Source organism: Puma concolor, chromosome B1 (genome assembly GCF_028749965.1).
Source record: "Puma concolor isolate L17-30 chromosome B1, mPumCon1.1.hap2, whole genome shotgun sequence".
NCBI lineage: Eukaryota > Metazoa > Chordata > Mammalia > Carnivora > Felidae > Puma > Puma concolor.
This window is the reverse complement of record NC_141670.1, coordinates 207,624,868-207,650,117: the sequence shown is the minus strand read 5'-3', so window position 1 is coordinate 207,650,117 and position 25,250 is coordinate 207,624,868. Positions and strand designations below refer to the sequence as shown.

The 25,250-nt window shown below is 48.4% G+C and overlaps 1 protein-coding gene across 8 annotated transcripts in view; it reads left to right on the top strand.

The window, feature by feature from the left end:
- PCGF3 (polycomb group ring finger 3) overlaps positions 1 to 23,479 on the top strand; it is a 55,815-nt gene extending 32,336 nt beyond the window's left edge. For 2 of the 8 annotated variants that reach the window (XM_086705690.1, XM_086705689.1), the window contains exons 7-11: positions 1,859 to 1,969; positions 2,908 to 2,996; positions 12,763 to 12,900; positions 18,913 to 18,993; positions 19,446 to 23,479. In XM_086705690.1, the coding sequence (XP_086561816.1) occupies positions 1,859 to 1,969; positions 2,908 to 2,996; positions 12,763 to 12,900; positions 18,913 to 18,993; positions 19,446 to 19,493 (467 nt within the window). In that variant the 3' untranslated portion in view covers positions 19,494 to 23,479. Of the gene's footprint in view, positions 1 to 1,858; positions 1,970 to 2,907; positions 2,997 to 12,762; positions 12,901 to 13,996; positions 15,833 to 18,288; positions 18,426 to 18,556; positions 18,994 to 19,445 lie in introns of those variants that run through there. The other 6 variants (XR_015250676.1, XR_015250677.1, XR_015250675.1 and 3 more) reach the window with 6 other exon arrangements.
- The last annotated feature ends 1,771 nt before the right edge of the window (positions 23,480 to 25,250 follow it).

Sequence of the window (25,250 nt, the reverse complement as noted above, 5' to 3'; positions counted from 1 at the left end):
GGCTTGTGCCCAGGGCCACATTGCGTTATCGCTCCCCTGGATTCTCACAGCATGGTAGTCACACCAGGATTACGACTTGGAATTTTTACCTATGACATCACATAACCTGTCCTTTGCATGACAGCATGTCGTGGTGCTGGCTCCACATCAATAAATATGATCTGTATCATTTTTTTAAGGTTTATTTATTTGGAGAGAGGGTGTGCGCCAGCAGGGGCGGGGCAGAGAGAGAGACAGGGAGAGGGAGAGAATCCCAAGCAGGCTCTGCGCTGTCGGCACAGGGCCCGAACCGGGGCTCGATCCCATGACCATGACCAGAGCAGAAAGCAAGAGTCCTGATGCTCAACCGACTGAGCCACCAGGAGCCCCTTAAATAGCAAGTTACCTTGCTGAAAATCATCCCAGTTAACATTTCTATGCTGGCATATTCCTGGCAGAGAATATTGTTATTTTCGATCTTTTTTCATTCTGACAGGTGAAAAATGTTTAAATGGGAATTAAAGCAAGGTAATGGGAGCTGCCCCATTTCTACAGGTGAGGAGAGAATTCTCTCCCACACTGATCAGCAGGGCTCCGTCACCCTTCTTGGAGAACCTGGGAACAGCCCCGCACCACCTCACGCCTTTATTCCTGAGCCAGCTCTTACAGGATTGTTTGATTTCTTTTCAAGCTAATCCAAATTTTCCAGACCAGCCTTTTGGTTTGGCACTTGCCGTATTTGGTTCCAGCAGCCCATCCCTCTCTAGTCCGGCAGTGCTGTCCCTTCAGTTCTGAGGGCCACCCTCTTTCCGCCGGAGCCCCACCCCCTGCATCGATGCGCTCCCGCATGACTGGGCACACCAAGCGTCTGTGTGGGTCCAAGATGTGACCAAGATGTATTCCTGGCTCCGTTGAGCTCATGGCATATGGAAGACAGACGTGCAGGTAAAAAGTGCAACAGTTACCAAGTGAGCTCCACAGAAATGCTTTTCATAGAGTGATTTGTAGGTTATTAGTTGGAGCAACTTGGGTGTGAATTTTCTTTGCTGCTGCTGTGCGGCCCTGAGCAGTGACTACTTACTTCATTCCCCGGGTGTTCGCTTCAGAGTCACTTGTTGCTAAAAGCCCATCCGTAGCTGCCTTGTGTCCTACGCTCCTGCCCTCTCATTGTCCGGCCCGGCCCCCGCTCCGTTTGGGGAGCCTCCTCCGGCGTAGCCAGCAGTGACTGGAGTGCTGACTGTGGGGAGCAAGAATGCTGACTGGCATTGCTTCTGAGGAGGAGATCACAGGGCCCTGTGGTGGATGGCCTCTGTTCCCCAAGGAACCTTCCTCTGGCTTCCTCCTCCGGATGCGGCGAGCTGTGGTGGCGGGCCACGGACACCAGGGGGCAGCGTTGACACACCGCCGGGCACACCTGGGTGGCCATCTAGCTGTGAAAGCACAGTGCGAATCAGGGGCACTGCTGGTTTCTAAGCTGTGGCCGTAGGCGTGGTGCTAGAAGGCCCGAGTCTCCTGCTGAGCAGCCTAGAGGTCAGCGGGTCGTGTTTGCTGTGCCCCTGAGGAGTCCCAGAATGTTGACCAGACGCCACATGTTGAAAACAGCAGTCTTGGGTCTTGGGGGTAGGGGGGGGATGGGGGGGGGGCATCTCTTCACACAGCTGCCCCATCCTGCAGCCGGGAGTCTATGCATCGACGACGGGGCGGGGTGGCAGCCGCTCCAAGATCCCGAGGATTCGGTCCAGATTTCTTCTCATTAGTGGCAGCCGTCGAAACCTCCCAATCCCGATCCGTCGTTTTCTTCATGTGGTGTTTGTGAACAGCATTTTAACGTAATTCATTGCCTCCTTAAGATTAAAGAGTATATATTCATTTTTAATAGCGGAAATGAGAAAACAGAGGGAATTCTACCACAAGTTAGGCATGGAAGTGCCTGGAGACATCAAGGGGGAGACCTGTTCTGCGAAACAGCACCTAGATCCCCATCGGAACGGTGAGTGGGCTTCTGCACACCTGCTGCCAAGGCCGGCCTTTATTATGAGCCCCTTTCTCAGGTGGCCCTGTGCCTCCCTCCAGCGTCCTCTGGCACTCCTGGTGCCGATGGGAATGCGGGGCGGAGCTGAGAAACGGCTTGTGGACAGAGGGGTCCTGTGTAGGCGAAGTGAGGGAAGCATGAGGGCCCCGAAAGTACCTGGAGGTGGGGTGCAGTGCAGGCGGGCCTCCTGAGACTTCCCCTCAACTGTCCTGTTGTAGAATGGCAAAATGACATTTGGATTCACTGAAAAATTAGTGGTATTTTTAAATCGACGTGCCATAACAAATTATTCAAATCTTTGATGCCATGGTACTTTTCTAGTGAGCACAGGGATTCCTGAGAAGCTTCTAGACCACTCTGTGTGTTTCCCGTAATCTTAGAAGAAAGGAGAAATCCTGGCTGGGACCCCTGGGAAAGGTGGAGCCCTGCAGAGACGGAAGGAAGGCAGTTGGGGGCTGTTTGGGAAGCCAGGGGTCTTGTCCCAACTTCTTACATACAACGGAGTCTTCATTTTAAAAGTAGTGTTGGAACAATAAATATTGTGGGAGTCCTGCATTACTCGTGGGTAGTTGGTGTGTTAAGCATTGAATAGTATTGGGTGTGGGGGGCTTCTCTGCCCCTTTCACTGTCCCTGTCACCCTGCTGTGCCCTTGTTCACACACTCACAGACCCATGCACAGCTGACTTCAGCTTCCTGGGGCCCCTGCACTTTACAGAATACGGAGTTTTAGCAGGTGCTTTGGAGACCAGCTCTCCCCAGTTGCATATGCTCTTAAAGGTGCAACTGTCTTATTTGAGTGAATTTTTATAGCATTTTGAGTATACCGTACAGTTAAAAAAGTAATGGTTTAACATTCTGGATTTCATAATATAGTGTCTTCTGTTTTTGCTGAAAGGTGAAACCAAAGCAGATGACAGTTCGAACAAAGAGGCCGCGGAGGAGAAGCAGGAGGAGGACAACGACTACCACAGGAGCGATGAGCAGGTAGGTGGCGCTCTGCCTCCATGGCCGCCCCGCCCGCCCCCTGCAGGTGCCTCGTGCCCCTTCCCGTCCCAGCGAGAGAGGTGCTGCAGACTGTCCCGCAGGGGGCTCCCTCCACTTAGGAAGGAAAGGCCAAACAGCCAAGTAGACATGTTAAAACGTCCAGCGTCTTAGTTTTTCCTTCTCTTTCTTTTTTCTTTTTAATTGCCACAGTAATATATGCTTACTATAAAACATCTTAAATATAAAAACATTAAAGTCCATTCTCCACACATCACTCCACAGGTGGGAAAATTTGGTGCCGGGCGTTTTTCCGTGCATGTGCCCATATTATATAAAAGAAGGTACGCTCCAGTCATGTATTAAAGGAAAAGAAAAAGTGCAACATTGAGGAAAATCTGTGCAGACGTCATTTACTGCATTACCAATTTAAAAAAGAAAACAATCACAGAGATGCTGTTAAGAGCATTTGATCAAGCCCTATAGCCATTCCTACCCAGCTTTTAATACAGCATCCTATACCAGTGAGAAAATTAAGAGGCCACAGAGTGGGGGAAAATATTTGCAAATCATATTTTTTGTCTTTTTTTTGTCTTTTCTATCTGTGTATCTATTATAATTTATTGTCACGTTAGCTAACATACCGCATATACAGTGTGCTCTTGGCTTCGGGAGTAGATTCCCGTGATTCATCGCTTACATACAACACCCAGTGCTCATCCCAAGTGCCCTCCTCGATGCCGTCACCCGTTTTCCCCTCCTGCCCACCCCTCTACCCCACCATCAACCCTCAGTTTGTTCTCTGTATTCAGGAGTCTTTTATGGTTTGCCTCCCTCTCTGTTATAACTTACTTTTCCGTTCCCTTTTCCAATGGTCTTCTGTTAAGTTTCTCAAATTCTACATATGAATGAAAACATATGATATCTGTCTTTCTCTGACTGAACTACTTCACTTAGTATAATACCCTCCAGTTCCATCCACGTTGTTGCAAATGGCAAGATTTCGTTCATTTTCATCACCAAGTAATATTCCAGTGTATATATAAACCACATCTTCTTTATCCATTCATCAGTTGATGGACATTTGGGCTCTTGCCATAATTTGGCTATTATTGATAGTGCTGCTGTAAACATTGGGGTGCATGTGCCCCTGTGAATCAGCACTCCTGTTTGGATAAATTCCTAGTAGTGCTATTGCTGGGTCATAGGGTAGTTCTATTTTTAATTTTTTGAGGAAACTCCACACTGTTTTCCAGAGTGGCTGCACCAGTTTGCATTCCCACCAACAGTGCAAGAGGGTTCCCCTCTCTCCTCATCTTCACCAACATCTGTTGTTTCCTGAGTTGTTAATTTTGGCCACTCTGACTGATGTGAGGTGGTATCTCACTGTGGTTTTGATTTGTATTTCCCTGGTGATAAGTGATGTTGAGCATCTTTTCATGTGTCTGTTGGCCATCTGGATGTCTTCTTTGGAAAAGTGTCTGTTCATGTCTTTGGTCCCTTTCTTCACTGGATTATTTGTTCTTCAGGTGTTAAGTTTGATAAGTTTTTTTCTAGATTTTGGATACTAACCCTTTATCTGATATGTCATTTGCAAATATCTTCTCCCATTCTGTCAGTTGCCTTCTAGTTTTGTTGATTGTTTCCTTCACTGTGCAGAAGCTCTTTATCTTGATGAGGTCCCAATAGTTCATTTTTGCTTTTAATTCCCTTGCTTTCGGAGATGTGTCGAGTAAGAAGTTGCTGCAGCTGAGGTCAGAGAGGTTGTTGCCTGTTTTCTTCTCTAGGGTTTTGATAGTTTCCTATCTCACATTCATGTCTTTCATCCATTTTGAGTTTCTTTTTGTGTCTGGTGTAAGAAAGTGGTCCAGGTTCATTCTTCTGCATGTTGCTGTCCAGTTTTCCCAGCACCATTTGCTAAAGAGACTGTCTTGATTCTGTTGAATATTCTTTCCTGCTTTGTCAAAGATTAGTTGGCCATACGTGTGTGGGTCCATTTCTGGGTTCTCTATTCTGTTCCGTTGATCTATGTGTCTGTTCTTGTGCCAGTACCATACTGTCTTGATGACGACAGCTTTGTAGTACAGGCTACGAGGCTGGGATTGTGATGCCTCCAGCTTTGGTTTTCTTTTTCAACATTTGGCTATTTGGGGTCTTTTGTGATCCCATACACATTTTAGGATTGTTTGTTCTAGCTCTGTGAAGAATGCTGGTGCTATTTTGATTGGGATTGCATTGAATGTATAGATAGATTGCTTTGGGTAGTATTGACATTTTAACAGTATTTGTTCTTCCAACCCATGAGCATGGAACGTTTTTCCATTTCTTTGTGTCTTCTTCAATTTCCTTCATAAGCTTTCTATAGTTTTCAGCATACAGATCTTTTACCTCCTTGGTTAGGTTTATTCCTAGGTTGTTTGGTTTTTTTTTTTTTTTTTTTTTTAGCATTTATTTCTTCTTGAGAGACAGAGCACAAGTGAGGGAGAGGCAAAGACAGAGGGAGACACAGAATCCAAGGCAGGCTCCAGGCTCTGAGCTGTCAGCAGAGAGGCCAACCAACAAACCGCGAGATCATGACCTGAGCCAAAATCGACTGCTTAACTGACTGAGCCATGCAGGCGCCCCATTCCTAGGTATTTTGTGGTTCTTGGTGCGATTCTAAACGGGACTGATTCCTTGGTATCTCCTTCTGTTGCCTCATTATTGGTGTATACCAATTTCTGTCCATTGACTTTATATCCTGTGACTTTGCAGAGTTCACATATCAGGTCTAGCAGTTTTTTGGTGATGTCTTTTAGGTTTTCCATGTACAGTATCATGTCATCTGCAAAAAGTGAAAGTTTGACTTCTTCAAACTGCCAATTTGGATGCATTTTATTTCATTTGGTTGTCTGATTGGCTAGGACTTCCAACACTATGTTAAATGACAGTGGTGAGAGTGGACATCCCTGTTGTGTTCCTGATCTCAGGAGGAAAGCTCTCAGTTTTTAACTGTAGGCCTTTCATATACGGCTTTTTTGATGTTTTTAATATTAAAAGAATTCTTCACCATGACCAAGTGGGATTCACTTCTGGGGTGCAGAGCTGGTTCAGTATTTGCAGATCAATCAACGTGATATATCACATTAGTAGAAGAAAGGATAGAAACCATATGATCCTGTCAATAGGTGCAGAAAAAGCATTTGACAAAATACAGCATCGTTTCTTTATAAAAACGCTTAAGAAAGTCGGGATAGGAGGAACACATATGTTAGAATGAACATGGCAGAAGACGCTCTTTTCCACAGTAGTCTGCAGAGCTGCGTCTTTGTGGAGAAAGTCACGTTACAATTGGGCTTCAGTAATTTAGGTTGTGCTTGCAGTGATGTGTCTGGTCCTCTGTACTCTTTGCTGCTTTCCACTCAGAGTCCCCCTTAGGATCTCCTGCAGGGCTGGTAGTGGCCATGAACTCCTTTAATTTTTGTTTGTCTGGAAAAGGCTTTATCTCTCCTCCTATTCTGAATGACAGCCTTGCTCGATAAAGGATTCTTGGCTGCATATTTTTCCTGTTCAGCACATTGAGTATTTCCTGCCACTCCCTTCTGGCCTGCCAAGGTTCAGTGCACAGCTCTGCTACTACCCTTATATGTCTACCCTTGTAGGTTAAGGACCATTTGTCCCTAGCTGCTTTCAGAATTCTCTCTTTATCCTTGTGTTTTTCCAGTTTCACTATGCTATGTTGTGGTGTTGACCTGTTTTTGTTGATTTTGAAGGGAATTCTCTGTGGCTCCTGGACTTGGATGTCTGTGTCCTTCCCCAATCTAGGGAAGTTCTCAGCCATAATTTGTTCAAATAAACCTTCTTCCCCTTTCTCTTCTTCTAGAACTCCTGTGATACAGATATTATTAGGTTTCATAGAATCACTTAGTTCTCTAATTCTCCCCTCGTGGTCTAGTAATTTCCTCTTTTTCTCAGCTTCATCATTTTCCATAATTTTATCATCTCTTTCACTTATTCTCTCCTCTGCTTATTCCATCCTTTATGTCACTACATCTAGTTTATTTTGCCCCTCATTTACAACATTTCTTAATTCATCGTGACTATTTCTTAGGTCCCTGATCTCTGCAGCAAGAGATTCTCTGCTGTCTTCTATGCTTTTTTTTCCAAGCTAATGTCTTATGACTATTATTCTAAATTCTTGTTCAGATATGTGGTGTATATGTTTTGAACAATTCTCTGGGTGTCATTTCTTCCCAGAATTTCTTTTGAGAATTCTTCCGTTTCGTCATTTTGGCTAGTTTTCTGTCCCTTATGTGTTTTAAAAGCTTGTTATGTGCCCTGCACCTGCAAGCACTACTATATTAAAAAGAAGCCATACAGAGTGCAATGCCTGACCCTTAAGGAGGTGTTTTTGGAGTGTGTTGCATGCTCTCTGTTATTGTGACTCTGGTTGCTTTATCTCCCTATTTGTAGTGGTGGTTTGGGCCTTCCATCAGGTGTTCTTTGATTTGTTTGTTGAAGTAACCCTGGAAAAAGGAAAAAGGAGAGGGGGAGAAACATTATCCCATACAAAGAGAGAAATGAAAGGTGTGGAAAAAAAAGACCAGGTAGAGAATCGAAGAAACTATAAGGCTTAATCCAGAGAGAGAGAGGAAAATAAAGAAGAAAGAGATACAGAAAAGGTAAAAAGAATAAAGATGCCTGATTAAGCAAACAACCAGAACAGAGAAAGAAAGAAAAAAAAGAAAAAAATATATATAATAAGAATTAACCAAAAGTCAAATCAGAAACCATGAGGCTGATTCCCAAGGGAGGAGAAAAAAAGAGGAGAGTGGAAAGAAAAAGAAGGGAAAAGAGAGAGAAGAGAAGAGAAAAAAATAATAATATTAAAATTTTTAAAAGTACCAAACAAAACCACAGGACGATTCTGTGTTGGCGCCTGGGACCGGTGGCAGCTCTGGTCTGGAGGAGGGGCCGTCTGGTCGGGTCAGTGTCAATCTCACTCTGGTCGATATGCAGTTACCAGGCACGGAGGGGGGGGGGGTTTGGTGTAAGCAGGCCCCGCCTCCACTGGGGGCCGCTGTCCTGTTCCCTGAAGCCCCACTGTGTTGGTGATTGGGAGAAAAATGGCAACACCCCAGTCTCTCCTCCCTGGACTGGGTGTCCCAAACCACGCTGTTCAGGTGGTCCTCACAGAGCAGCGTGGGAGGCCAGCTTGTCTCGCCCCACAGTCTCCCGTGCCTCCCGGGCACTCAGCTGAGATTCAAAACCTGACGTCTTAAAGAGTCCCATTCTACACGGTCCTGGTTCTGGAATAAAGCCACTCTGCCCAGCCGACAAAGGGCATCTGGCTGGCACCTGCAAGGTCTTTTGTCCTTGAGGAGGGCAATACACCTTCTTCCCACAGTACTCAAAGGAGGGACCGCTCTCTCCCAGTGCGCCCCTGAGATCGCTGTCACGCCCAAGCGGGCTCCCTCCCCACCAGGCCCATGCACCCGGCTCTGGTCTGGAGAAAGTCACACACCCCTGATAATTACCATCTTTAGCTTCTGAGGCTGTTTGCAAAGTAGAAACTAGCACTCTCTGTGTTTCTCGTTCCCCCGTCTGTGGTCCGGAGAGGTTTTTCTCTCGTCCAGATGTAACGCCACACTTCCACAGCCTCTCTTTCTCTTCCTTTTGTCTCCACTAAAGGGTTTCCCCGCTCCATGCTTACACTGACCGTTTTATCTTTTCTGATTCGCATACACACGCCTCTGTCCTGCCAAGCTGTCTCTGTCCACCTGTGGAGATTTTTCTGTCTCTCCGCAGACTGATTTCATGGGTGTTCCACGTGTTGTGACGTCGATACTCCTGTGTTTGAGGGACGAGGGAAATTGCGATCCCTCTACTTCTCCACCATTTTGACTCCTCTGCAAATCATATTTCTGATAAAGCACTTATATCTAGACTATATATCTGTTATAACTCAGTAAGAAGATAATCCAGATAAGAAATGGATAAGAGATTTCGGTAGATGTTTCACCAAAGAAGACATAAAACTGGTTAGTAATCACGTGAAAGGACGTTCAATGTCATGAGCCTCTTAGGGAAATAGAAATTAAAACTATAATGAAATCCCGTTTTATACCCACTGGGATGGCCGCCATCAAAAAGACAGCCACTGGCAAGTGTTGGCAAGGATGTGGAAGAATGGGGCCCTTGTAGCGTGCTGGCAGGTGCTGGCAGGAACATAAAATGGTGTGGCCACTTGGGAAAACAGTGTGGCAGTTTCCTAAGGAGTTCAGCATAAGCTAACCATACAACCCTGCAATTTTCCTAGGTGTATATGGAAACCTATTCACACAAGGATTTGTACATGAATGTTCACAGCAGGGCTATCGTACTCATGATAGCCAAGCCGGGGAACAGTGCGAACTTCAGATAGACAAAATGTGGTCCACGCATACAGGGACGTTCTGGTCAGCAGTGAAAAACAATGACCCCAGCACCTGCTACACCACAGTGACACTCGGAAGGACTTTACAAGGCAAAGAAGTCAGATGCAGAAGACTACATGTTGCACAGTTCCATTTGTGTACGATGTCCCCCAAAGGCCAATCTTAGAAACAGGAGGTAGTTGGGTGCCTGGGGCTGGGCAGGAGCAAGGGTTGAGCACAAAGCAGGATGTGGGTCTTTATGGGGTGGTGAAAATTATGTAAAACTGGATTCTGGTGGTGGCTGCACAGGTCTGTAAGTTTACTAAATACTATTGAAGTGTATGCGAAAAACATACGTATGAATTATACTCCAATGAGGCCGTTAAAAACACACTTTAGTGTGTTTAAACAGGTGACACACTCATGTACTTCCGAGTTCATATCATATGAAAGATATAACCTGAGCACCCCTGCGACCGTCCCTGCTGCCCCCACATCCGCGCAAACCTGAGTGAAGCAAATAGTTTCTTACCCCCCTTCCCCTGTGCACACGTAGAGCCCAGCGGTGGTGCTTAGGGCTTCTTGCTGGTCTCTAACTTGCATCTGCTTACCGCACCCTGGTCTGCATGATGCCTGTTGCTCTGGGCTTGGGAGCAGATGGCCAGGTGTCCTGTGTCCTGACAGGTGTCCACTGCTGGCGACAGAATTCAGTCTGGCACTTACAGAGAAGCACACAGAAGGCCCCCATCACACTTAAGGATTTTACTGTCCCTCAACCTTCATTCAGTTTAAGGTTGTTCCCAGGTGCACTCAAGTTTAGAAGTGTTTCCCATCCTTAGGGAATTTTTTGTGATTACGCTTTCTTTCTTAAAGTCTGCTTTTTCTAATATCAATGTAGCTGTGTCAGCTTTCTTTGGTTAATATTTGCTTGGTATTTCCATTTTTTTCCTAACTTTCTTAAATGTGACGCCTGTCACAACACAGAACTGGGTTTTTTTAAAAAATCAAATGAGAAACTTTCTTTAGCTGACAAGTTATTTCACGTTTTCCATTTACCGTGATTAGCAGTAACTCTGAGTTTCTTTGTGCTGTCCATTCATGTTTTTTTATGTTCCCCCCATTCTTAACCTTCTATTGAATTAGTAAGTTTTCTTCAATCCCTTTTTTGCCTCTACTTAGCAACTAGTTGACAAGTTATATGTCCTATTTTTATTCTTTTAGTGGCTGTGAAATTCTAAAATGAATGTTTACATTTTTTAAAGGTCTGAAGTTAACGAGAGTCTCCCTTTCCCCGAATGACACAAGGGCCTTGCTCACTCTGCCTGGGGCCACCCTCCCGCCTCCTTTCTCTCTTCCCAGACCCAAACCCGGCTGCGGACTCTTGTCCCGCCTCCCGGCTCACCTTTCTGTGGCTTCCCGTGTCTTCCTCCTGGACATGGGTCTCTTTTCTTCAACTGTACCCCCTCCTAGTCGTTCTCTGTTTTGTTTACAGATGGCTTTGTTTCATTTTAAGTCTTGAGTGGTAATTTCTCTGTGCATTTTCCGCCAGCGCCTTGCTTTCCAGGCTCCGTGGCCACATCTGGAGAGCTGTCCCCTGCTCCTTCCTGGCGCCTTCCCCACTTGTGTGTAGGTGTAGGGTTCCTTTTCTTTCTTTCTTTCTTTCTTTCTTTCTTTCTTTCTTTCTTTCTTATTATTTTGCTTCCTAAATCTGAGAATTTATGTCCTCCATTATTTTGGGGAGATCCTTAGTCGTTATTTCTTAAATTTTGCCTTTCCCTTCTCCTGCCTTCTTCCTCCAGAACCCGTTACAAGTTTGTCAGACACCTCGGTCCATTACCCTGTCTCTTACTTTTCCTTTGTTTTGTTATTTTAATTGACCCCTTGGCCTCTGTACTTCTTTTATGTAATTTCTTCATATTGGTCTTGTAGGAAATTAGTCTGCCTTCAGCTGAGACTAATTTGTGGTTCGGCCACCTGTGAGTTTTTAGTCTAAGTGACTCTGCTTTTATTTTTAGAAGTTGTAGTTGCTTATCTTTTATACCTGTCTGTTCTTTATTCATAGTGTGTTCTGTTTTTAATTCCTTCTTTTGTATCTCTAGTGATTTTAGGCCTACATATTTCCATTAATTCCTTGTTAATTCTTTTATCTGAATTTTCGAGAGTCTGTGCCAGCTTTTAAATATTTTTTAATCTTTATTTATTTTTGAGAGAGAGAGAGCGGGGGAGGGGCAGAGAGAGAGGGAGACACAGAATCCGAAGCAGGCTCCGGGCTCCGAGCTGTCAGCACAGAGCCCGACGCGTGACTCGAACTCTGAATGGCGAGATCGTGATCTGAGCCCCCCGGGCGCCCCTGATTGTGCCATTGTTTTGTGGCTGCTACTGCAGACTCACTCTTTGGAGGCGCTGTCCGGCCGGACCTTCTCTGCAACGCTTTGTGGCCTTCGTGGCCTGGGGTCCTTGGTATTGCATCTGCCAGGCATCCCGTGGGCTAGAATCCCTTTTATTTCGTTACCTTGTGGTTCCTTGTTACATGACCTACCGTGATCCCCTGTCCTGTTGATCATCCAGGAGGGACTATGAACTTTCAAACTTTGTGGCTTCGCTCGTGCTTTTTCCTGTGCTAAGAGTACTTTTTCTCTAGTCAGTCTGCCATCCTCCTTCAAGGCCACGCTTCACACTTACTTCCTTTATGAAGCCTTCTTTGGTGCATCTCGCGTAGGCAGGGGCACCCGCTTCAGATGGCCGTGTGTCCTTCCCCCTCATGCCAGCAGAACACTCGGCCCGGGCCCTGTGGGAAGACGCACGTGTGTCCCACCAGCCAGAAGCTCAGGACAGGCTGCGTCTGCATCAGCTAAACTCTGAGACCGGCGCCATCTGGACAACGGATAAATAATTCTCAGATTTACTTTAAATATTTATTTGTTTATTTTTCTTTGAAAAAGCGAGAACACACACGATCCAGGGAGGGCAGGGAGAGAGAGAGAATCTCAAGCAGGCTCCGAGCTCGGTGCGGAGCCTGACGAGGGCTTGATTCCACGACCCTGGGCTCCAGACCTGAGCTGAAATCAAGAGTCAGACGCTCAACCGACTGAGCCGCCCAGGTGCCCCTCAGATTGACTTTCAAGTAGCATGTTTATAAGGCAGAATACGAGACACTGTTAGATTGTCTTTCACAAAATGGCAAACAGAGATTTTAAGAGAACGTGTGTAAAACGAAACCCCCTCCCACAGTGTTGAGGTCGGACAGACGTCCGATTTCACGAAGTCCGCATTCTCGCGTCTGACGGAACAAGTGGGCACGGGAGCAGGGGCCCCGAGAGGCAGCCCGCGGACCCCTGTCTGCGGGGCTGCCCAGCTGTGTCCTCCTCCCACAGGTGAGCATCTGTCTGGAGTGCAACAGCAGCAAACTGCGGGGCTTGAAGCGAAAGTGGATCCGCTGCTCGGCCCAGGCGACCGTCCTGCACCTGAAGAAGTTCATCGCCAAAAAACTTAACCTTTCGTCTTTCAACGAGGTAATAGTTAGGCCACAAATAGAAACTATGACAAACCGGTTCTCATTTGTAGAAGCGATACTTCTACGGTTCTTTGTGGGGTTTTTGTTGTTTTGACATCTCTGTTTAGAGATTTTAAGTCAGAAAACAAAACTCTCAGTTTGTTTTGCGTACCCCCAGACAGCGTGACGTGAGACATGGTGATGACGAGAGTGGAGGGAAGGCCAGATGGAGTGTGGGGGGCCCCCACAACGGGAGAGAGTGCTGGCGGGCGGTGGGGACAGTGTGACCGTGCCGGGGGGTTTCATCTCAGAGAGACTCTGTTCTTTCACAAATGGAGGGCTGACTGCCTGCTGGGTGGCAGTGAACAGGTGGGCAGGTCAAGATCTCGTGGGGATGATGGGCGGCGGGCGTGCGCGGGGCTGGTGGACGGAGGGCTGGGCGAGCACTTACGCTAGGATGTGAGTCGTCAGTAGGAGTCAGTTGTGCGTAATTAAGTGCAAGGAGAAGGCGGCAAGAGGTATAGCTTTAAAATAGTCCTCAGGCCGTGAGGAAAATGGGTCACTGGGGCCCAGAAACGGAAGCAGGAGAGGCCAGCAGGGGCATCAGTGGCAAGAGTCCAGGGGAGGCGGACCAGGGTGGTGCACTGCAGACGGCAGAATTGGACAAACTTGAGGAATGTTTCAGAGGGAGTAGTAGGTTGAGCAGTAGCCCCCCAAATATGTCCACGTACCCCAGAATCTGTAAATGTGACCTTTTGGGGAAAAGTATTTTTTTCTAAATTGAGTAAGGATCTATAATTAAGATTAAGAATCATGAGATGAGATAACCCGTGAATGTCCCGAGCGGACCCTAAATCCAATGACGAGTGTCCTTACAAGAGAGAGCAGAGGGAATTTGAGACACACACACAGAGGAGGAGGTGATGTGAGGGCAGAGTCACAGGGGGTGATGTGGCCACAAGCCCAGGAGCACCTGAGCCACCCAAAGCTGGAAGAGACAGGAAGGATCCTCCCCTAGAGCCTCCAGAGTGAGCTCAGCTTTGCCAGGGCCTTGATTTTGGGCTCTGGACTCCACATCTGTGAGGAAGTAAATTCCTGTTGTTTTAAACCACCAGGTTTAGGGTACTTTGTCACAGCTGCTACAGGAAACCAGAACAGATTTTGGTACCAGGAGGTGGGGTGCTGCTGTAACAAATACCTAGAAATGTGGACATGGCCTTGGACTTGAATCACTGGTGGAGGCTGGAAGAATTTTGAGAGACGATGAAAAAGGCTGGGTTGCTGTTGGAAATAAGGTCATTTAAGGTGACTCTGGTGGCCCCAAAGGAGGTGAGGGGCGCAGGGAAACCACTGTGTCACCTAGGAGGATACATGTCACCACAAGCACAATGTTGGTAGAAATAGGAACGTGAAGTATGCTTCTGACAAGGAAGAGAGGACGCAGAAGAAAAGCAGTCACCATCACACGGTGGCAGCAAGCACAGGGGGACTGCGCCCTCTGACCACGTGGAGGTGATGAACTTGGGTATTTGGCCCAGGAGGTCTCCAAGCCCAGTGTGGAGGTGTGGTCCGGTGTCTTGCTGCTGTCAGTAAAATATGAGAGATGTGAGTTGGGGAAGGGACTGCTAAGCAAAAAGGAGCCAGCACTTAGGCCTGTCCCGACTACAAACAGACCGGAATACTGGGGTTGCACTGTTGGGAAAGCATGCTCTGGAGGGAAGGTGGAGAGTGTGGCTGGACAACCTTTTGCTGAAGACATTGGATGTGTGACTCAACTGTCTCACAGAAACTAGGAATGGATCTGTGGAGAACCATCCTGTCTAATGGCCTGGATCCATAACACATATGGGAGACCCACAACATTTTTGAGAATGTTGTACCAGCAGAATGACCATCACCTTTTCCTGAAGGGGACAGAGACGGGAAGAAACAAGAACAGGCTGTCAGACTTCCAAAGTTTTGCAGGCAGGAGATAGGGTGACAGAGCTACGCTTCGTGAAGAAGAAATGACTCCCAGGGCAGAGCCTTAGGCCCAGATGGTGAGGCCATCGTGGGCCCAGAGAGCAGAATCTCACTCAACCCACAGTGCTGTTTCTCTGCCTGGTTTACAAACTTGCTTGAGACCAGTGAACCCTCTATTCTTCTAATATATTACCCTTTGGAGGAGGAATATCCTGTGTTTTTCCCAACCTTGTATATGGGGAGCAGACAATGTGATTTTAGTTTCATAGGACCCACAGCTAGAGAAGAATTTCAACCCAGGTGGATACCCAGAGCCTCACCTCTGCCTGATTCATATGCTTTGGAAGGGAAGGTCTGGGACTGTTGGCTAATGGTGTCCGAGGAGATTTTGGAATTTGGAGCTGCTACTGGAATGGGTTGAGACTCTTGGGAATGTTGGGATGGGGTGAGTATATTTTACATGTGGGATGGATGTGGACTTGGGGGGACCAGAAGGCAGACTGTCTATCGCAGGTGAAATGATGACTCCACTAAAAGATGTGTTCATCTCCTAACCCCTAGAACATGTGAATATGACGTGATTTGAAAAAAGGCCTTTGTCGATGTGTAAAGAATCTTGAGATGAAGAGATCATCCTAGATCATCTAGCTGGACCCTAAATTCAGTGACAAAGGTCCTTATAAGAGGAGGGCAGGCACACATTGCCTCAATAGATTTTAAAAGATAGATACTTTACAAAGCACCTTCTCTGATCACAGCAGCGTGACATTAGAAATCACTAACAGAAGGAAGACTGGAAAGTTTGCAAAATTGTGGAAATTAAACAACTCACTTTTAAAGAAGTCATGAATCAAAGAGGAATTGGAAAATACTTACAGACAAATGAAAACGAAAACACAACTTACCAAAACCCTTGGGGTAAAGCAAAAGCAGTGCCAATGGGAAATTTACAACTATAAATACTTACGTTAAGAACAAGAAAGGTCTCATCAACAACCTAGATTTACAACTTGAAGTAGAAAAAGAACTAAACCCAAAGCTAGCAGAAGGAAGTAAATAATAAAGATCAGAGCAGAGATAAATGGAATAGAGAACAGAAAAACAGTAGAGAAAGTCAGCAGTTCTTTGAAAAGATCAACAAAGTTGACAAACTAATGGACTAAAAAAAAATTACTAAGATCTGAAATGAAAGTAGAGGCATTGTCATAGTTCTAGAGAAATCGAAAGGATTGTGGGGCACCTGGGCAGCTCAGTTGGTTAAGCATCCGACTCCTGATTTCGGCTCGTGTTGTGATCTCGCAGTTGTGGGATCGAGCCCCATGTTGGGCTCTGCACTGACAGTGAGGAGCCTGCTAGGGACTCTGTCCCTCTGTCTCTGCCCCTTCCCCGCTTGCGCATGCACTCTCTCTCTCTTTCAAAATAAATAAATAAATAAACAAACAAACAAACTTGAAAAAAATTGTTAAAATGATAATATTACCTAAACAATCTACACTCAAAGCAATGCCTATCAAAATCCCAATGATGTTTTTTGCAGAAATTAAAAAACCCATCCTAAATTTTATATGAAATTTCAGGGGACCCTGAATAGCCAAAACAATCTTGGCATAAAGACAGACATCTAGGTCTATGGAGTAGAATAAAGAGCCCAGAAATAAACCCTCATGTATGTGGTCAAATGACGTCCAGCGAGGGTGTCAAAACCACTCAATGGGGAAAGGACAGTCTTCTCAACAAATGGTGCTGGGGAAACTGCACATCCATACGCAGAAGAATGACGTTGAAGAGGTGTGTGCACCCCACGTTCACAGCAGCACTGTTCACATCAGCTAAGATGTGCCAGAACCCAGTGTCCGTCGACAGATGCGTGGGTAAGAAAACGTGGTCCATCCACACGGCGGAATGTTCCTCGGCCTCGAATGAACGGGAAAGACGTCCTGCCGCCTGCCACCACACGGATGGACCTGGAGGACATTGTGCTCCGTGAAATAAGCCGGTCGCGAGGGGACAAGCACCGGATGATTCCACTTACAGGAGGCCCGTGGGGGACGCAGATCATAGAGACAGACGGTGGATGGTGGGGGTCAGAAGCTGAGGGCGGGGGGGAGAGACGGGGAGCTAGTGTTTCATGGAGCAGAGTGTCCCAATGATGAGAGAGTTCTGGAGGTGGAGGCTGGGGATGTTCACAACTGCGAATGTGCCCAATGCCATGGAGCTGCCCACGTAAAAAACGGTTAAAATGGTAAATTTTATGTGTATTTTATCACATTAAAAAAAAAAAAAAAAAAAAAAACAGTAAAAAGGAATGAACTGGTGATAGAAAGCCCCAGAGACCCCAGGGGAGTGTGGCCTCCTGGCGTCCAGGCAGAACTCCAGGAGATTAAGTGTGAAGCCCCCCAGTGGTGGTGTTTCAGGGAAGGCACAGGAGACTGATACTGAGAGAGCCAAAATGATGTGCTGGTGTTTTCGGCGGGGCTAGTAGAGGGAAGAAGGGGTCGGGAATGAGCACCCAGGTGGACGGCCTCTCGAGACAGGCCGCTGTGGCCACTGCCTGCACACAGTGGAGAGGGAAAGTGGGAGGTGAGTGTCAGGGCCCCGGGTCAAGGTTGGGGTCCTTGGTGTGTGGTGCCATTTGGCCCCCGGGGTCATGGTGAGGTTGTCCAGAGGAGAGGGTTGGTGTGGGTGAGAGGCACGCCTGGGGGAGGTGGGGTTCGGCGTCAGGACAGTCTCCTCCGAGTTGGCCCCAGGTGGCCCCACATGTGTCCCCTGCCCAGCCCTCATGCAGGTGTAGGGGGCTTCTTCCCCTCGTCCTGAGGGAGTTGAAAAGACCACTTGAGTCCACATCATTTGTCATCAGGAAAACAAATTAAAACAGTGAGATTACACTCCACACCTATCAGAACACCAAAGTCCAGACCTCTGACCACCACACGCTGGAGAGGGTGTGGAGTAACAGACCCCTGTTTGCGGCGGTGGCAACACAGAATGCTGCGGCCAGTTTGCAAGACAGGTTGTCAGTTTCCTACAAAATGAATTACACTCTTACCGCATGATCCAGCAGTCCTGCTCCCTGGCGTTCGCCCGAATTAACTGAAACCTTACGTCCACACGCACGCACCTTGCCCACAGTGTTTGTAGCAGCTGTGCTCGTGGTTGCCCAAACTAAGAAACAACCAAGATGTCCGTAGTAGGCGATGATAATAAACTGTGATCCACCCAGACAGCGGACTCTTACTCATGCTAAAGAGAAGCCAGCTATGAAGCCATGAAGAGACCGGGGCGGGGGGGGGGGGGGGGTGGGTGCGGATCTTAAATGCACGTTATGAGGGAAAGAAGCCAATCTATTTCCAGCTGTGGGACATTCTGGAGAAGGCGGAACCACAGGGGCAACGGCGGGAGGGGAGGGGGGAGGAGGGTGAACAGCTGGAGCCCGGGGCATTTTTAGGGCAGCGAAGCAGCTCAGTGTGGCGCCAGGGTGGTGGGCGCCTGCCATCACGCGCTCGTCCAGACCCACGGGACGTGCACCACCAAGGGTGACCCTGCCGTGGACTCGGGGCGATGACGACGCATCAGCTCCAGCAGGTGCACCACCTGGTGGGGATGTGGGTCGCGGGGGAGGCTGTGGGGGGGCAGGGGGCGTGGGACATCCCCGTGCCTCCCTCACGTTTGCTGTGAGCCTAGATCTGCTCTCAAAATAGTCTTTTTTTAAAAAGAAAGGAGAAAGACCATCTGAAGAGCCCATTACCTTTCTCCACTGAGGTAAGAGGAACAAGCTTGGCCAAGAGGTGGACTGAGGTGGAGAGACAGGTGCTCTGGGGTGACAACAGCTGAGCGCCCCCTGGGGGCCGTGTGGTGGGTGTGGACCCAAGCCCCAGGTGCTCTTGGACCTGGGATAGGTTGGGGCGGGGCCTCCCGAGTGCTCCCCACCTGTGCCACCTGGAAACGGGGCCCGTCGGCCACAGGCAACTGACTTGTGTGACCCGACCGGCATCGCTGGCGCAGACCGGAGGCCACGTGTGCTGAGCGCCGTGCCCAAGGCACCCTGACTGAAGCCTTCTTCTCCCGCCAGCTGGACATTTTATGCAACGAGGAAATCCTGGGCAAGGACCACACGCTCAAATTTGTGGTTGTCACGAGGTGGAGATTCAAGGTGAGACCCGTCACTTTGTAAAGATGGGGTTATTTGATTTTCAGAATCTGCTACAAATGACAACTGCTTTTCTGTGCATATTTTCAACTAAGAGCTTAGAAATGACAACTCAGTCACAGGATTATTCTGGAATCATCAACACCAGAGTCGGTGTGGCCGGGGCCCTCAGGCGAGCACCGCCCCTCCTGGCCAAGCCGGCTGCCCGCAGTCAGCTGTGGGGGTCAGAGGACGCCCACAAGCCTTTGGGTACCGCTCTAAAGCAGGAAGCAGATGGCAGGATCCCCGGCTTGAGGGACAGCCCGGAGAAGGGGGTGACAGCCGTAGGACCCCAAGAGGAAGGGCGGGACCGGGTGGGGCAGCAGCTGTGCGGAGGGAAGGGGCCCGTCCCGTCCCCCTTACCTGCCCCCGCGGCTGGCGATGGTGACGCGCCGCGCTCTGACTTTGTCTTGCAGAAGGCGCCTCTCCTGCTGCACTACAGACCCAAGATGGACTTGCTCTGAGCTCGGCCCTGGGCCGGCCCCGCCGCGCCCGGGCTGTGGCCGCCCTGCAGGTGTCGTGGGGACCAGATTTCTGAACAGAGTATTTATAACTTTTGTATGAGAGAACTCACACTCACCAAGACACTACCAGCACCGCGGTCACGAGACGACGAAACGCTTTACTGCACAGTCTTAGTGGCCGAAGAGGCGCCTCTCACAGACTGGATGGTAAACACAGTGGCCACGCGACCTTCGCTTGCTTTCCAGGCCTTGGAAATCTGGTCATTTCAGTTTAGTTGATGAATTAGGGTTCACGATAAGCCTCGAAAATACTTGGATGTTTATTGAACCCTTCCTAAGTTATTGAGAAAATATCTTTTCCTGGTGAATGACGCTATTTATGTTGCCTTTAGCTTCCTGAAGACTTAGAAGGTATATAAAGGTTTAATTTAAAAGCATACCAAAAGGGGTTTCCATTAATGAGTTAGCCACGGTATTTAATTTCCACATTAGGAAACGGGAAAAGCCGACGGCGCCTCTGCCTCGCCTGGCGCTCCGGGCTCCGAGGGCCACGCGGCCCCGAGGCGAGGAAGGGCCCCCACCGCCCCCCAGACGCCCCCGGACGCGGCGCACTCAGCAGGGTGGGGTGGCTAGGCCGGCCGCACGCTGCCTGGCGGAGCCGCCCTTGTTCTCAAACATCACTGGTGCGCGTCGGGTTCCGGGGCTGAGGGCCCCACTTAATTCTTCCTATCTGCATCTTGCTGAAGGGAGGGGTGGTGGCTCTGGGGGGGCGTTCCCGTCGGATGAGGGCCGGTGCCCCAGGCGCGCAGGCTCCGGTCCCCACCACGTCCACCCTTGGAAAGCTGTCCCCCGCCCCTGCTTGTGCACAAAGCTGGCACTCTGTTGCTGTTCCCAGCCGAGCCTGGGAGGAGCCTGCTGGCTGCTTTTTCAGTGACTTAATGTTCTCAAGTGCCGGTCACAGGCAGCACACATTTTGTCAACCCCTTTCTCCTCCCAAGTGTTAATATTTTTGTGGAATTAGAGAATAAATATTTGTTCCTTGAAAATAGTAACTTGGAACACGTAAAGCAAGAAGGAGAAAGCAACCATTTTCCGGGGCAGTGAAAGTGTTGTCCTGGGTTCTGTGTCTGTCCTTGTCCTCTGCCCCCCGCACCGTGCTTCCTCAGTGAGCTTTGGGTTCCTGCCCCCCCACCCCCACCCCCCGCCGTCACCTCCGCTCACCCTGCAGGCAGGCTGGGGGCCCTGGGTCCATCAGCCCCCGTCCACCACCTTCGTTCATGGACTGTTTCACCTTACTGACCAGAATTTTTTTCTCCATTTGCTTCAAAAGTTATGGTTGGGTTTCTTCTGCTTCCCATTTCGTACAGGTAAATGTCAGGAGCAGCTACTAACGAGACCTGATCTGGGTGACGAGAAAATCATCCCAATTAACTCAGTCCAAGTGATTCTAACGTAAGGCCTTTTACAAACGTAGCAACAGATTGTTAGGGATTGGTCAAAATTCACGTCTTCATTTAAGCCCATGGACTCCCAGTCAGTACTGTTCGAATTGTTCAGTTACCTAAGCTTGCTACTCATCCAAATCATGTTTTAGAGTTGCTCTACTAGGTTTAATGAGTAGATGTGTATGAGTAAATATTACCTGTCTACCTCAAAATACACATCACTGCTGAAGCACTCTGCACAACCATACATTACCACAGTGCGGTTTTAGGGTTAGCGTTAGAACTTGGGGATTTGCCTGTGTAGTGGAGGGGGGTTAGGGTGAAACAGTGTAAGCACCCAAATTCAAACAGAATCGGCTCACGGTTCAGATTAGACTGAGTATCGCCATAATCCTCTCATAATATATATTTGTAACTTTGTAGCTATCTTTGAAATCACTTGAATTTGCTATGGTGCTAAGTGGACGTACTTAAATACACGGAGAGGTGGAGATGGTCGGAGCCAGTGCTGACATGGCCGGCAGGCTGCTGGCCCTCCTGTGACCCCTTTTGTAATCGTGTCAACCTGACGCAACCTCAGCAGCAGAAGTACCTATTTTTCTAAGATTCCTCGTGCAGACTGTCTTCACTACAGGACGGCCCCGGGGACCCCGCCCCTCAGCTGACAGGAGCCCAGAGCCTGCGTCCCAGGGCAGCTTCCGTGGCCCCTTCCCCGCTGTCACGCTTTCGTGTCACATCAAAAGGCTGAATTTAATTTCTTCCAGCATGAAAGCCAGGATCAGTTAGTGATTGGATCCTACGAGGTTTTTTTTTTTTAACAGATGGAGTTACTGTGAAGTAGTTTTCACGACCGTTTATGCTGGTAAGCAAGAGCTGTTCAGTTACCTTCCCGCGTCACTGTCCGCGGCGGCGGGACTCCCTGCCCAGCACGTGGTCTCGCTAAATGCAGTTTTCATGAAAATAGAAAATTCAGATAGAATATATAAATATTGAATTTAAGATTTGGGGGGTTAAAAAAAAAGAAAACTTAACTTTATAAAATTATTTATTCTATTTTAAGCCTTCTATCATATTTTCCCATCCGATTGTTTGGTTTCCGTGGTCCAGCTTTATTTACAGGCATATAAAATGAAATTGTGACATGTTTTGCAAGCTTCTTCTTTTACTTTGAGTAGCTTTTAATTTGTACGTTTTTTTTTATATAGATACAGAGCACTGTTTATGCTTTTGTGCAATAGGTCCCAAGATGCATTTACTAGACATCTGTTTAAATTGTAATGCCGCATCTCTTCTGCTCAATTGAAAGGGAATGTAGGTGGAATTTCAAAATATGTACATTCAGCTATTTGGTTTCTCCTTTTCACTGTTGTTACGAGAATGCTGTTTTGGGGGATGGTGTGTGTGTGTGTGTGTGTGTGTGTGTGTGTGTGTGTGCAAGAACACCTGCCAGCAGTATCGTAGGGCACGAGACCCAGCAGGCCACCGTGGAGCGGCACGTGGCCGTCCCGGACCGGCCTCGCGGCCACCCTGGGTCCCCTATTTTCAGACCCCGTGTGCGGCCCTTGGGTGCCCTGCCCCACGCCGACCAGACCACGGATGTGTGGGTGCTACTTCCACAGGGGCTCCCGAGCCCTCCAGGGCGTGTGGCCTCTGACGCCTCCTTGTGGCGAAGTCTTTAGAAATCCATTTCGTTTCTTCCTCAAAGTGCACAGGATGGCATTTTACAGCAGTTTAAAACGTGTCATTGGGCTGAATGTTCCAGAAACGAGTCAGCTGATTTCTACTTTACATGCGAGTGTTAGATGTGCTCTTAAGACACTGAAAATAAACTTAGCTCAGAACAAATCCTGTTTCTGTTTCCTCAGGAAATCATTTACGCTCCATCATGTGTGACCTTAGCGCCATAAGCCAAGTGTCTCTCTGCCTTGGGATTTAAACCAACTACGTAGGTCAAGATCAGATTAGAAAACCGTGATTCAAACCAGCCGTCATCTTGACACATTCTGTCCCTGCGAGGCAGGGACAGGTGTGGCGCGGCTGTAGCCTCCGGGCCATCAAGGAGGCTCTGTTTGTGCGAATGCCCGCCCACGCTTGGCCTGCATCACGTGGGGTTCGCCACGTCCACGAGCGCATCTGAAGGAGGGACTGTGGTTTGAGTGTCCCCTAAAACGTGTGTAGCGTTAGTGCAAATGTCTGTTCCAACAACTGAATTGGGTATAAGAAAACCATTTTTCCCCAAATGGTGTAGGGTTCAGGGGTGTGAGCCGCCACTAACCTGACCGTCACACGTGGCCACATGGACGCTGTCGCGGTTTGTTGAGATGAAAATGCAGATACATATTTTTGACTGTTTAATTTGAAAGTTTACATTTTTTATGCTTTGTGTTGGTGTGTAATTTTTGTACTATTGGTGGCTAGTTTTTGTCTAAAATCTTTTTTGGAATATTGCTTAAACGTTTTGATTTTATGATAGTGAAGCTTGTACTCAGTGTTTTGCCAATTAATATTATATGCTTGTAATAAAAGCAAAAGAAAAACATACCTAAAGTTTTTTCGGGCTGGAAGTTTATAAAATATTTCTAGGAGCATAACATGGATGATCTGTTGGCACCGCAGTGAACTGAAAATTACCGCAGGCGCTGTTGGCACACACCCCTCCCCCATGCCCTCCCCCACCCCGAGCGCCAGTCCTCCCCCGCCCCGAGCCCGGAGCCCTCCCCCACTCGGAGCCCCGTGCCCTCCTCAACCCCTCACCCCCGAGCCCTCCCCCACCCCCAGCCCCGAGCCCTCCCCAGCCCCGAGCCCCGTGCCCTCCCCCAACCCGAGCCCCAGCCCTCCCCCACACCAAGCCCCGTGCCCTCCCTCACCTGTGCCCTCCCTCACCCCATGCCTAGCCCTCACAGATTAACTACCTTCTCACTCTGCCTCACACGGCACTTGTATCTTGGATACAGAACTTCACTGAAATTGGTCCAGTGTTTGGACCGGAGGTTTGGCGGGAACTGTGTGTAAAGTCCGTGCTGCTCATCTATTTGCTTGCAGCAAGAACTCACTTTGGTTTAGAGCTGCACGTGCCAATGAAAATACTGTTAAAAAAGAACCTGCTGATCCCTGTGGGTGGAGTGACAGCGTTTGCTTCCCTCTGTTAAGATGTTAACGGGCGTTCTCCAAAGGAGCAGAACCAGTAGAAAATACGTGCGTATACATATCTGTGTGCCTGTGTGTTCACGAGCATGCTACAGAGCACACACGGGTCCTGATTTCCCCACGGTGTCAACTTTGTTCAGTCGTAGAGCAAGGTTAAAGCAGGTTTACATCTAAACTCAGGGACATTTCACTACACATTTAATTTGGCTTCATACACAGCACACAAAGCAAAGCACATAAAAAAATCATTAAAAAACAAGATACAACTAGGGATAACAAACCAAAGCTAACAAACCAAATGCAAAGTCAGTCTGAGTGTGGAGTGGAGTTGAGGACTTCTTCCGGTCCAAGTCTATGCAGACTGCTTATTCGGTCCAAGTACTGGAGGAAATGTTCTGTCCGAGGAGTAGAGGGTCTCTTCTGTCCAGGCAATGGGGGATCTGTGTTCTGTCCAGACAGGGGGGGGATCTGTGTTCTGCCCAGGCGGTGGGAGAATCTGTTCTGTCCAGGCACTGGGGGATCTGTTCTGTCCAGGCGGTGGGGGATCTGTTCTGTCCAGAGATCACTTGGGCAGAGTATGCTGTGGCTGTTACCTTTGATATGGTCAGACATGAAAGGGTCAGCATCTGGAGATGCATTTCCCGGTCTTGGCTGTGGCATCACTGCTTGACATGAGTGACTCTGTCATTCTGCACGCGTGTAAAAGGAGACTGGTCATAAGGAGTTTACTCACAGGATCATGGAGACTGAGAGACCCAGGAGGACCTGTGCAGTGCCATCGAGGGCAGGAGGGGACCGTGTCCCGACTCAGCAGGATCCCTTCCCTCTTCCTCCACCCTTCTGCTCTACTCCGGCCCGCCAGGACTTGAGTGACACCCACCCACCCTTGAAGGGCTCAACCCACCAAACCAGGTGCTCCTCTCATCCAGACACTCCCAGAGTCATTTCAGTCCCGGCACCCCGGGACCCATTCAGGCAGACACCTGAAATTACCCATGGCAGACGATTTCGGGGGAAAGGGCAGTATGCCCAAAACTGTAAGTTTTAAAGGCTAAGTAACACAGAAATCGCGAAACTCTGAGAAAACGGGAGCTGAAAAAACAGAGCATGATGACCAAAATGGTATTTTCTCATGGGTTTCAGTAAACTTGAAAGAAAATTTAGT